This window comes from Dermacentor variabilis, chromosome 11, assembly GCF_050947875.1.
Source record: "Dermacentor variabilis isolate Ectoservices chromosome 11, ASM5094787v1, whole genome shotgun sequence".
Taxonomy (NCBI): Eukaryota; Metazoa; Arthropoda; class Arachnida; order Ixodida; family Ixodidae; genus Dermacentor; species Dermacentor variabilis.
In genome coordinates, this window is record NC_134578.1 from 8785600 (window position 1) to 8799071 (window position 13472).

Genomic DNA, 13472 nt, shown 5'->3' on the forward strand with positions numbered 1-13472 from the left:
CCTAATTGCACCTACAGCAATTTCAGATTTTTGTTTTTGCAGAGTGAAGACAAGACGCTACTTCACACTTTTACCATGAAAGTCCAAGGGCACGAACCATGAGCAAGAAATGGTACTAGATTCTGCATATAATACTGAACTATGAAAATTGGGATGCTAGTTAGAATTCAGGGTATTGCATTTCCAGCCATGAAAAACTGGCTGCGTGCTACAATTGTGGGTGTGCTACAATTGAGTAAATACATAAATTTTTTTTATCTAGGCCTATAAGAATCACAGCCACATAGTTACAAACCTACAAACGGCATGTTTATTTGCACTTTCAATAACGGCCTTCGCTGTGGACAGCCCCAAGAGATGCACCAACGGGAAATGGCATGATGACCACTGCAGAACCATCTTCAAACTTCATCAGAAAAAAAAAAAAGAATAGAAGATGAAACAGTTCCAAAGGCCTCTTCTTCAATAGCCGTAACGATCCTGAAATGAAACGGGAGCAAGATCTTCAGCAATACGCACAATCCAAGATACAGTGCCCCATGCTCAACCCTTCCCATTTGAAGCAAGTTCAAGGAAGGCTCTCCTTACCATGAGCACGGTTCACTTTCTCTGTTAGTGAAGCGCAGAGAAAAAGTGAGAGAAATAAGGCAGGCTTGTTAGTAATTGGTGGTTTTGGAAAGCAAACAAGTGCAATGACATGGAACACTGCACATAACATTGTTCATATAACAGCACTAAAGACTAGTACGAGAACAAATACGACAGCACGGGTGTATGTGTTCTTTTCATTCTCACCATTATTGCTGTTATAAGAACGCTGTCAAGATGAACAAACTTAGCCAAATCAAGGTATCAGTACTGCACATCAATACTGTTCTCAAGACACTGCACCCGCAAAGCAAGAAATGAGTTACAGAGAGAAAATTTCACCGTTTGATGCAGACAAATGCTCCGGTCATAGAGTTTTCTACAAAGCTCACTAGAGGGAGCGCTGGTGCTGCAATTTTTGCGTAGATTTAAAGTGGACGGAAGCATCAAACAGTCAGCAGTCGAGATAAGCAAGAGAGCTTTGGAGTACTGGGGGGAAAAAAGCATTGAAGAGACTGATACGACCGGATCCATTACTGGCATAGGTAGCGACAAGGCATACAGAGAAGTTTTGAGGGAGTTTTAAAGAAACATATACAAGAATGCTAGAATTAAAATTTTATAGCATACCCGAGTAACTTATGCAGGCTAGGTGACTATTTGTCACCACCTCGTTTCAAAGGGGATGCCAATAAGTCATCATCATCATCATGTTGTGGTACACTGTGAATTATGGATAGTACATGGATTTGTCTAATCTATATGCTTGTGGCTTCAAAGGTTCTTGTGACATTATTTACTGCTCTGTATCTTCTTAAATGTTTAAGCAATCATACTTCTCTAAATGATGCACGAAGGTAAAACGTAAATCGCCACACTTGCAGCTCCCATAAACAGCTATAGACCTGTTTCATAATTGCGGAGCTAGCTTTCCTGTAAGGCAGTCTGCCCAACTAAAATGGTGGCATAGTCATTTTTACAAACAGTGCATACAAGCACAGTCTGCTAGTGTAAGGGCGTGGAAAATATAGACATAGCTCTCTCGCACTTGGTTCAGAATTCATGCACTTATTTACTTTATATTCATTTTGTTCTTACAACCAATTCGTTGAATATAGTTGTTTACGATTGGTTTATATTTTACAAATGACTGCGTATTGTTCTTAGTAGATTTGTTTTTTTGTCTCCCACTGTATGACTTTGTTTTGTTCCTCTATTAGATACCAGCTGCCTTAGCCTCAACAGATGCAGCCAGCAGCTGACACTGTAAGTAGACAAATAAATATATAATGAAACCATGCTCAGGAGACAAGCCCCAGCACGTGCAGCTTCATCTTCATCTGAACGACTGGTAGGGCCATTAGTTGGGAAAAAACTCAAGTGCAGAGAAGCACACTTGCAAATTAGGGAAAAAAAATCCGCAGTGCCAGAGTAACCCCTAGTAAGTAATCATTGTAGGAAACAATATAGATCCCAGTAGAAGGTGCCTATCAATTCGACATCCTCCATACTTTTTTTCACGTAACATTACACAATCTCTCGCTCGCAATGCTGCTAGTGCAAAGTTAAGTTCTGATTACACCTGGACCACACTTGGAGATCTCCATGTCCTTTAAAGCCATCCCTGGATTATGACAAACTGCATATTCCTGTGTTTCTTCATGCTACAGTGTGCAGCCACTGACATGCTTGCCCAAATAACCAAATCACCAGGTTAGGTAGGACCTACCATAAGGACCTAAGACCCTTTCTCATTCATTGTCTGCTATAGTGCTTTGTTAACAACAATACTTGTTAGTGTGAATGACAAAGTAGTTTTGAAAAGAGGGCATCAAGGGCAGATAAAGGTTCAAAGGGAAACTGTAAAATACAGCAGGCAAAGCCTAATAGTTACTGCACATACGTAGTAAAGACCAAATTGCCATTAGTGCAATATTTAAATGCAGTCTCATTAACATTCCCCACAAACCTTTCTGCCCAGCTTATTCACTGGTAAAATAAAAAAATACTTACTTCAAATTTTTTGGTTAGAGCTGAGAGTGTAACTCAAAAGTCCACATGGTTTATGCTGTCTCAGAATTTCATTACACCTTTGACTGAGCTTAGCATCGTACCACATCATTATACTAAAAAAATGTCACATTTCTTAATGTTTTTCACCCAATGCCTGCCTCTCTGAAAAATTTTTAACACAGCAGAATCAATACCGACATTACTGTCACCTCTATTATATTATTATACACTGGCAACTCCTACAGCCGACAACACAGCATCAAAGACAATTCACTATGATTCCTCTCTTTTACTCGATCCAGCATTAGGGCGACATTCTTTCCCCTTCAATAAGATGACAGCTAATTTTCCCTGATAGAAGGAGATTCCCTCAGTTTTTCCAGAGTATTTACAGAGAATTCAAAATCCCCAAGAATTCCTGGTTTTCCCAGTTGGTAGACACCGTGCAGTATACTCGAGCAATCACTTTTACAGATACAACTATCACTTTCACAATATTTACATAACTCTGCATCAGACCTTTCAAAATATGTGGCCACTTGGTTGTTCACCTGTGCGACAACAGACATTATCGAAAGCACAGGAGTGACGTTGCATATGCAATGGCAAACATTGCTTGAAACTGTGTTATATTGTCACTGACCAATATTACAGACTCGGTGAGGACTGCCTAAAGGTGTGAATAATGGGAAGTCGAAAGTAACAGATTTGCCAGAAAATAAATGGCTTTATTCCAAAAGTGGGCAAAAAAAGAAAATAATAATGTTAATAAATTTGTCAAACGCATTGCTGCACGTACACATACTTGCATGCTACCTGGTCAGTCTATATTTCAGCCATCGTTATGGTGTCACTGCATAAACGAAAGTAGGGTCAATGCATGCGCCTAATCTCCAACCCCTGGCAATCAAAATTGACCTTGCTCTGAAAGCCAAGTGATTGCAGGTTTATTTACAACTGTCACTGTCCAGCACTCCTTCATCACTGCTTTCATTGGCACTCATATCAAGGGGGCCATATGAGGCTGTTTGACGATTCTGAGCAGCAAAAATTTTTAACAGCAGACAACGAGGTTGCCCAAGACCGTCTAACCATTTAGCAAGTAAAGGAACAAATGCTGGATGCACAACACTCAGACAAAACGATGACACCAACGACATGACTAACACACAAATGAACTCGGCAGATTGCCCACTGAAGGACGATTGGATGCAAAACTGGAACCAGACTTCTATAGTGAGAGCAAGAGTCATCGCCACTGTCACGACAAAATGGCAGCAGAAAACAGTTAGGCTGGCAATGATTACATGCCATGACATGCCGTTTTCATTACAAAAGTTCATTTGAGAGATTAGCTACTTTACATGCTAAGCCAGCAGCAACTGAGTCAAGTCACATATTTCTGGCATTCAGGAGACTTGTATGTGTCACAGTATAAACTGGCCAGGTGGTTATGTGAAGCGTAGGCCTCTGTCCCTTTGGAAACTGTAGTAAAGTTGTTCGAGGAATGTCAAATATCAAATATAATGGAGCCTATGGAGAAGAACATGTTGTGGTTAGCCCATAGACCACATTAAAGAGCTGCCTGACAGCAACTACAGAAATCAAGTTTGAAAAATTTCCATTCTGTGAAAGATTCTGTAGGTTTCATCTTCTTCCAATTGAAAAATTGGAGGGCCATGCTTTTCTTTTTCTTGAAAAATTTACTGTGAGTCTGATTTGGGTGCACATTATTTTTGAACTCCAAACCAACAGAAAAAATTATTTCACAGACGCATGCCAACCTGACAACTGATACATGAAAGACAGCAAAGCTATAAATGCAAGTGCTCACATCCTTCAGAAGTGCTAGTGGGTCTGTCTGCTGGCTCACAGCCTCGCTCAAACGCAGCACACAGGCTGCGTTGCACCACTACGCATTCACCTTTCACTGCTGCTGCCATGATAACTCCTAGTTGATCTTCAACCAGGAGCCAGTAAAATGCAACATGAAAACAAAACTTATGAATAACTGTAAGTTGTAACTAAAGTAAGTTGTTGTCTACTTGAGTGATATACAGTCGAATCCACTTATAATGATATCGGTTTTAACAATATATCGGTTATAACAATGAAAAGCTGCTGCACTGTCAACTTTTTCATGTTTTCTATGCAGAAATAACCTGCTTACTACAATGTCCCCATGCTGCATTATCGGTTATAACAAAGTCTGGCTGCTGGGTATCCGTGCCGAAAGGTAATGTAATATGAAATCCTTGAAAGGAAAAAAGAAAAAGTGAAATGCGAGCCGCTGCACGATCACCCACCACCCCTACTGCTGCCGCGCGCTTCTCTCCACGAGAGATGCATGCCAGCCTGGCGTGCATGTCCCCCGTCGCCCTTTCACCCCTCCAAACACGAATGGGCTGCACCCGTAGCTATGCACTGCGCCACCCTTCAAAACACGAATGGACTGCCTCAACTGTGCTGACAACGCTGCCGGGGTTGCTCCCAGATTGCTCGCTGGGCCCTCATTCTGTGCAATTATGCTAACGAATTAATTCGCTCCCATTCATCCTTGTTGGTTGCGTCGAAGTCGTTCCTGGCCACGTAGTTCATCAGCCTTGTTCGACTCGCCGCTGAAACAGAATGTGGTTGATCCACCCGCCGATCATCAGCAATGCACGAAGTTGCCGATGAAAAGAAAGCGTACTGCTATAGATATGGAAATGAAGCGCTTCTAACCGATGAAGCGATTGTTATGAACATGCTTGCAGCGGACAGCGACAGTGACGGCCACGAAGGCAGCGTTCATGCAGTAGGGCAGGCCGCCTCAACATTGTCATTGCGGGCGGTCCTATAGATGATTCAGTACCTCATGGGCTTGTTTTCGCGAGGGATCTTTCGCTTCACTATGTGGAGCACCTGGATGCCTTGCAGAAGGATGTCAGTAAGCTTCGCGTAAAGCAGCCAAGGCTGACGGACATGTGGTTTTCTTGTGCAAGCCAGTGGGAAGTACGCGGCGAGATGCTTGTGGGGATCACGCCCTTGCATTTCTTCTGGATTTCTCAAGCTGAGATGCTTCCACGGCACCTGTCTATATATTTTAGAAGGCACCTTTTGGGGCCACCAAGGCGATGCGTCGGAGGAGCTCTTATGTCACTTGCTGCCTGTGACCCCTGTTTGCAGTTGTTATAGCAGTGCCGTTCTTGAATGACAACAGAGAGAGAGAGAGAATAAACATTTTTATTGGGTGAATGCAGCTTTGGAGAGGCGTCCTCATTCCAGAATGCCTTGAGCTCGGGCCGTGTCCTGGGCCCTCACAATCAGTCGTTGCTGATTCTCAAGGTCGGAGCAGCGGCTTGTTAACAACACGTGATCACAGCGTGCAGGAAGTAGGGTTAAACAGTTTAATGAGTCAACACAATCAGAAGCCGGACGGAGGAAGGTGGTGGGGAGAACTGGCCTCCCCGCCATTATAGTTTTCTCGGAACAGCTATGCCACCCCCCATTTTGATTTTTTTTTCATGCAACCCGGTTATAACAATAGAATTTTCATGGCATTTGAATATCATTATAAGTGGGTTCGACTGTATACGCAAGGCAACTTCTTACTTCATAGTCAATGGTAAATATGTTCCAAATCAAACGTTCAGGACTCTGGCTGTTCTTTCATTAACATTTGGTACCGACCATGCCGTAGCACACACCCCCACACTGAAGCAGCTGTGGAACTCCATTTAACAGCTTTGCTGTAAAACTTTATGCGCATTATATTTGGGGTTAACAACAGTAATGCCACTGCGAAGCATGCAAAGAGAACACACCTAGAGCTGCCATTTTGCAGCATACTCACCTGCAGAGAGCTCATGACACCATTTGCAAGCGAGGAAAGTCTTGAAGCCACCTTAGTGACTCCGTCTCGGACTCCTTCTCGAATCTCATACAGGTTCGGTCCCGACAGACTGCTGCTTGAGTGTGCCAAGTTGCTCGAACCAGGTCCACCACCGAAGTAGTCGGCGCTAGAGATGGAAGATGAGCCTTCGAAGCGTGCCAGCTGAGCCCTCTTCTCAAACTAAAAATGCAGGGAACAAGGACGAAGAAAAGAAAAAGGTCTCAGCGCATCAAAGAACAAACATCGTAGTTCACGGCGATGCTTTGTGAATATACCTTAACCCTGTGAGGGTTTTTGCCGAACATAAATGGCACCGATTTTATGTTTGATATTTCGCGCATGTTCAACACCACTGGTTGTTGAGAGGTGCTGCCATCTCTCTATATATATATATTTGCCCAAAGTCATTTGAAATTGTGTTTCTGCCTACTGGTGCGCACAACTTGACTTGTTTACCTTCACATGCTCGACAATGTGCTTGCACATGCGTCGTCTGCTACCTCCAAGGCATTCATGAAGGAGATGCAATCGTTCTTACGGCCGCCACTATCGCATTTCCCATATCCCAGTGCGGCCAATGTTCAGAGATACTAATCAGTTTTCTTTTCTTTGCTTTTGGTTGTGGCTCTCCATCGAGTTGCCATTCGCTTGCACTGGGGTGTGCGCAGTTGTTATTTCGGTATGGCCACACAAGGTGCCTCTTCTCACGGTGACTGCTCAAGCGTTTCTTATTCTTCCGAATGTCTTGTTCTAATAAAACATGTTCTTGGGGCAACAAGTTGATAGTCATAAATTTCACTAGATATTTTTCTTGATTTCTTACTGTGTAGGGCATATTTGTGTGTCGAATGTTGGTGCGAGCAAAGTGCTTACATGACGAATTATTGCGTACAATAAATTTTTGCTGCATTCACGAGTTTTCAATCCTTTCCTACTACAAGAAACTGCATTAAAACAATTTGACCACACGGGCACAGTTCTTGGGAAAAAATTCGACCCTTGGGAGGTTAAAAGGACATTGAAGAGAAATACAATGTCAGTTTAGACTGATAAAGTATTATGTCAAAAGTATTTTCGTTGATTTCCCTGTAATAGTTTCATTATTCAAAAGGATAATGTAGGTCAAAGTTATTATTTTTTGCCAGAACATAAGTGCCAATACGTCAGTGCGGCACTTGACCGACCGACCGACCGCGACCGACCGCGACCGACCGACCGACCGACCGACCGACCGACCGACCGACCGACCGACCGCCCGCCCGCCCGCCCGCCCGCCCCGACCGACCGACCGACCGACCGACCGACCGACCGACCGACCGACCGACCGACCGACCGACCGACCGACCGACCGACCGACCGACCGACCGACCGACCGACCGACCGACCGACCGACCGACCGACCGACCGACCGACCGACCGACCGACCGACCGACCGACCGACCGACCGACCGACCGACCGACCGACCGACCGACCGACCGACCGACCGACCGACCGACCGACCGACCGACCGACCGACCGACCGACCGACCGACCGACCGACCGACCGACCGACCGACCGACCGACCGACCGACCGACCGACCGACCGACCGACCGACCGACCGACCGACCGACCGACCGACCGACCGACCGACCGACCGACCGACCGACCGACCGACCGACCGACCGACCGACCGACCGACCGACCGACCGACCGACCGACCGACCGACCGACCGACCGACCGACCGACCGACCGACCGACCGACCGACCGACCGACCGACCGACCGACCGACCGACCGACCGACCGACCGACCGACCGACCGACCGACCGACCGACCGACCGACCGACCGACCGACCGACCGACCGACCGACCGACCGACCGACCGACCGACCGACCGACCGACCGACCGACCGACCGACCGACCGACCGACCGACCGACCGACCGACCGACCGACCGACCGACCGACCGACCGACCGACCGACCGACCGACCGACCGACCGACCGACCGACCGACCGACCGACCGACCGACCGACCGACCGACCGACCGACCGACCGACCGACCGACCGACCGACCGACCGACCGACCGACCGACCGACCGACCGACCGACCGACCGACCGACCGACCGACCGACCGACCGACCGACCGACCGACCGACCGACCGACCGACCGACCGACCGACCGACCGACCGACCGACCGACCGACCGACCGACCGACCGACCGACCGACCGACCGACCGACCGACCGACCGACCGACCGACCGACCGACCGACCGACCGACCGACCGACCGACCGACCGACCGACCGACCGACCGACCGACCGACCGACCGACCGACCGACCGACCGACCGACCGACCGACCGACCGACCGACCGACCGACCGACCGACCGACCGACCGACCGACCGACCGACCGACCGACCGACCGACCGACCGACCGACCGACCGACCGACCGACCGACCGACCGACCGACCGACCGACCGACCGACCGACCGACCGACCGACCGACCGACCGACCGACCGACCGACCGACCGACCGACCGACCGACCGACCGACCGACCGACCGACCGACCGACCGACCGACCGACCGACCGACCGACCGACCGACCGACCGACCGACCGACCGACCGACCGACCGACCGACCGACCGACCGACCGACCGACCGACCGACCGACCGACCGACCGACCGACCGACCGACCGACCGACCGACCGACCGACCGACCGACCGACCGACCGACCGACCGAACCTGACCTGCATCAGCCAAACCCATCTAGTGACTCCATCACTCTAAGCTATCTAATCATCATCAGCCTGTTTACGCCCACTGCAGGGCAAAGGCCTCTCCCATACTTCTCCAACAACCCCGGTCATGTACTAATTGTGGCCATGTCGTCCCTGCAGACTCTTAGGTAATCTCATCCGCCCACCTAACTTTCTGCCGCCCCCTGCTATGCTCCCCTTCCCTTGGAATCCAGTCCGTAACCCTTAATGACCATCGGTTACCTTCCCTCCTCATTACATGTCCTGCCCATGCCCCCATTTCTTTTTCTTGATTTCAACTAAGATGTCATTAACTCGCGTTTGTTCCCTCACCCAATCTGCTCTTTTCTTATCCCTTAATGTTACACGCATCATTCCTCTTTCCATAGCTCGTTGCGTCGTCCTCAATTTAAGTAGAACCCTTTTCGTAAGCCTCCAGGTTTCTGCCCCGTAGGTGAGTACTGGTAAGACACAGCTATTATACACTTTTCTCTTCAGGGATAATGGCAACCTGCTGTTCATGATCTGAGAATGCCTGCCAAACGCACCCCAGCCCATTCTTACTCTTCTGATTATTTCCGTTTCATGATCTGGATCCGCCGTCACTACCTGCCCTAAGTAGATGTATTCCCTTACCACTTCCAGTGCCTTGCTACCTATTGTAAATTGCTGTTCTCTTCCGAGACTGTTAAACATTACTTTAGTTTTCTGCAGATTAATTTTTAGACCCACCCTTATGCTTTGCCTGTCAGGATCAGTGAGCATGCATTGCAATTGGTCCCCTGAGTTACTAAGCAAGGCAATATCATCAGCGAATTGCAAGTTACTAAGGTATTCTCCATTAACCTTTATCCCCAATTCTTCCCAATCCAAGTCTCTGAATACCTCCTGTAAACACGCTGTGAATAGCATTGGAGAGATCGTATCTGCCTGCCTGACGCCTTTCTTGATTGGGATTTGGTTGCTTTCTTTATGGAGGACTGCGGTAGCTGTGGAGCCGCTATAGATATCTGTCAGTATTTTTACATACGGCTCGTCTACACCCCGATTCTGTAATGCCTCCATGACTGCTGAGGTTTCGACAGAATCAAACGCTTTCTTGTAATCAATGAAAGCTATATATAAGGGTTGGTCATATTCCGCACATTTCTCTATCACCTGATTGATAGTGTGAATATGGTCTATTGTTGAGTAGCCTTTACGGAATCCTGCCTGGTCCTTAGCTCGACAGAAATCTAAGGTGTTCCTGATTCTATTTGCAATTACCTTAGTAAATAGTTTGTAGGCAACGGACAGTAAGCTGATCGGTCTATAATTTTTCAAGTCTTTGGCGTCCCCTTTCTTATGGATTAGGATTACGTTAGCGTTCTTCCAAGATTCCGGTACGCTCGAGGTCATGAGGCATTGCGTATACAGAGTGGCCAGTTTCTCTAGAACAATCTGCCCACTATCCTTCAACAAATCTGCTGTTACCTGATCCTCCACAGCTGCCTTTTCCCTTTGCATAGCTCCCAAGGCTTTCTTTACTTCTTCCGGCGTTACCTGTGGGATTTCGAATTCCTCTAGACTATTCTCTCTTCCATTATCGTCATGGGTGCCACTGGTACTGTATAAATCTCTATAGAACTGCTCAGCCACTTGAACCATCTCATCCATATCAGTAATGATATTGCCGGCTTTGTCTCTTAATGCATACGTCTGATTCTTGCCAGTTCCTAGTTTCTTCTTCACTGCTTTTAGGCTTCCTCCATTCCTGAGAGCATGTTCAATTCTATCCATATTATACTTCCTTATGTCAGCTGTCTTATGCTTGTTGATTAATTTCAAAAGTTCTGCCAGTTCTATTCTAGCTGTAGGGTTAGAGGCTTTCATACATTGGCGTTTCTTGATCAGATCTTTCGTCTCCTGCGACAGTTTACTGGTATCTCGTCTAACGGAGTTACCACCGACTTCTATTGCACACTCCTTAATGATGCCCACAAGATTGTCGTTCATTGCTTCAACACTAAAGTCCTCTTCCTGAGTTAAAGCCGAATACCTGTTCTGTAGCTTGATCTGGAATTCCTCTATTTTTCCTCTTACCGCTAACTCACTGATCGGCTTCTTATGAACAAGTTTCTTCCGTTCCCTTCTCAGGTCTAGGCTAATTCGAGTTCTTACCATCCTATGGTCACTGCAGCGCACCTTGCCGAGCACGTCCACATCTTGTATGATGCCAGGGTTAGCGCAGAGTATGAGGTTTATTTCATTTCTAGTCTCGCCATTCGGGCTCCTCCACGTCCACTTTCGGCTATCCCGCTTGTGGAAGAAGGTATTCATTACCCGCATATTATTCTGTTCCGCAAACTCCACTAATAACTCTCCCCTGCTATTCCTAGTGCCTATGCCATATTCCCCCACTGCCTTGTCTCCAGCCTGCTTCTTGCCTACCTTGGCATTGGAGTCGCCCATCAATACAGTGTATTTTGTTTTCACTCTACACATCGCCAATTCCACGTCTTCATAGAAGCTTTCGACTTCCTGGTCATCATGACTGGATGTAGGGGCGTAGACCTGTACAACCTTCATTTTGTACCTCTTATTAAGTTTCACCACAAGACCTGCCACCCTCTCATTAAAGGGACACTAAAGGTTACCAGAAACTCAAGTTAAAGTGGTAGAGCAATGTTCTAGAACGTCTAAGGCGTCAACATAATCGCGAACAGAGCTTTAGTAACCGAGAAATTGAGGTAAATGCATGACACGATTTGAGACCCTCCAGCGACATTCCGGTACTAGCCCGATGACGAAAGGTCTCCTCATAATTTGTGTTACTAATACTCAACTACTCGTATTAAAAATATCATTTCATTCGATTATAAGCCGGAAAAAATGCTACTTGTCTACGTCTATTCGATTCTAGGAAAAAATAACATTTTGACGTTACCCTTCAGTAATATGGGTGTTCGAAAGGTTTCGTTTTCGCTCGACTCTGCGCCGCGCACGCTTTGGAGTTTCAGTAGTTTCGTTATCGCGTCGTGCTGTGAGGGTTCTGCTCGCGAAACTTTCATTTGGAACAAGCAGTGAGAATGCCACGTCCATGTGATGTCGTGGGAAGCCCTCGTTGCTTTCCCGCTCCGGAGAGCCGGTGTCGAGGCCGCCGTCGTAGTACGCAACGACGCCGGCAGTGCGAGCCCTCAGAAGCAGGTCGCGCTCGTCGGTGCTCAAATCGCTGAAGTTGAGCCCACCATCGCGAGCCAATCTGTCGGTGTCAGGGTCCATTGCGACGAGCGTCGAAGTTAGCGTCATAGAATGAAGTACCAGCTTATGGGCGTCTTGCGCTGGAGTGTGAGGTATAGTAGCGGCGCCTGGTGGCGGTGCGGGAAACGACATCTGGGTCGTGCCAGCTTGGGTCGTATTGAGCCCTGGCTGTGGCGAAGCACGTTTCTAGGCCGAGTTTTGCGTCGATTCGCACATTTTTATGCCCTGTTGCGAGTGCGAAAAGGCTCGTCGCTTCTCATAGACCACGCCGACCACGCTGCGAGCTCGCTGCAGCCTATAGTTTAACGAAAACGGACTCTCCGTGTGCCGTGGGACGTAACGTGGGACGTAATTCGTTTCTCCTTCCGCTAGCCACCATACTCCCGCTTTCGCTCTGCTGTCGGCTCTGTCTTGGCTCTGTTTCTGGCCGCGCGTTTGCGTTTTGCGCAGAAAAGCCGTAGCGCCGTCTGCGGACGCCGTTCTACTCACCGATGGCGCAACGTCACTATGAGACCATGATGTCAGTTCTCCTCGATCGGAGGGCGGGCGATTTGAACTGCGCTAGAGGTACGCGGACGCTTCAGAACGCATGTTCTCTTAAAATAAGTCTCTCCTTGGCACGAAACAAGCGTTTCGAGGTTTCTGGGATGGTATTTCAACAGTCCACGTTGACTTAATAGTAACCTTTAGTGTCCCTTTAATGCTACAGAATTCCTGTATGTCACCAGCTATATTCTTATTAATCAGGAATCCAACTCCTAGTCTTCGTCTCTCCAGTAAGCCCCGGTAGCACAGGACGTGCCCGCTTTTTAGCACTGTATATGCTTCTTTTGGCCTCCTAACTTCACTGAGCCCTATTATATCCCATTTACTGCCCTCTAATTCCTCCAATAGCACTGTTAGACTCGCCTCACTCAATAACGTTCGAGCGTTAAACGTTGCCAGGTTCATATTCCAATGGCGGCCTGTTCGGAGCCAGGGATTCTTAGCACCCTCTGCTGCGTCGCAG

At 47.9% G+C, this 13472-nt stretch overlaps 1 protein-coding gene across 2 annotated transcripts in view; it reads right to left on the reverse strand.

The window, feature by feature from the left end:
- Nucleotides 1-287: 287 nt before the first annotated feature.
- ArfGAP3 (ADP-ribosylation factor GTPase activating protein 3) overlaps nt 288-13472 on the reverse strand; it is a 36160-nt gene continuing 22975 nt past the window's right edge. The window contains exons 8-10 of one of the 2 annotated variants that reach the window (XM_075674787.1): nt 6437-6655; nt 589-609; nt 288-480 (exon numbers count right to left, since the gene is read on the reverse strand). In XM_075674787.1, coding sequence (XP_075530902.1) covers nt 601-609; nt 6437-6655 — 228 coding nt within the window. In that variant the 3' untranslated portion in view covers nt 288-480; nt 589-600. The remainder of the gene's footprint in view (nt 481-588; nt 610-6436; nt 6656-13472) is intronic. The other variant, XM_075674786.1, reaches the window with a different exon arrangement.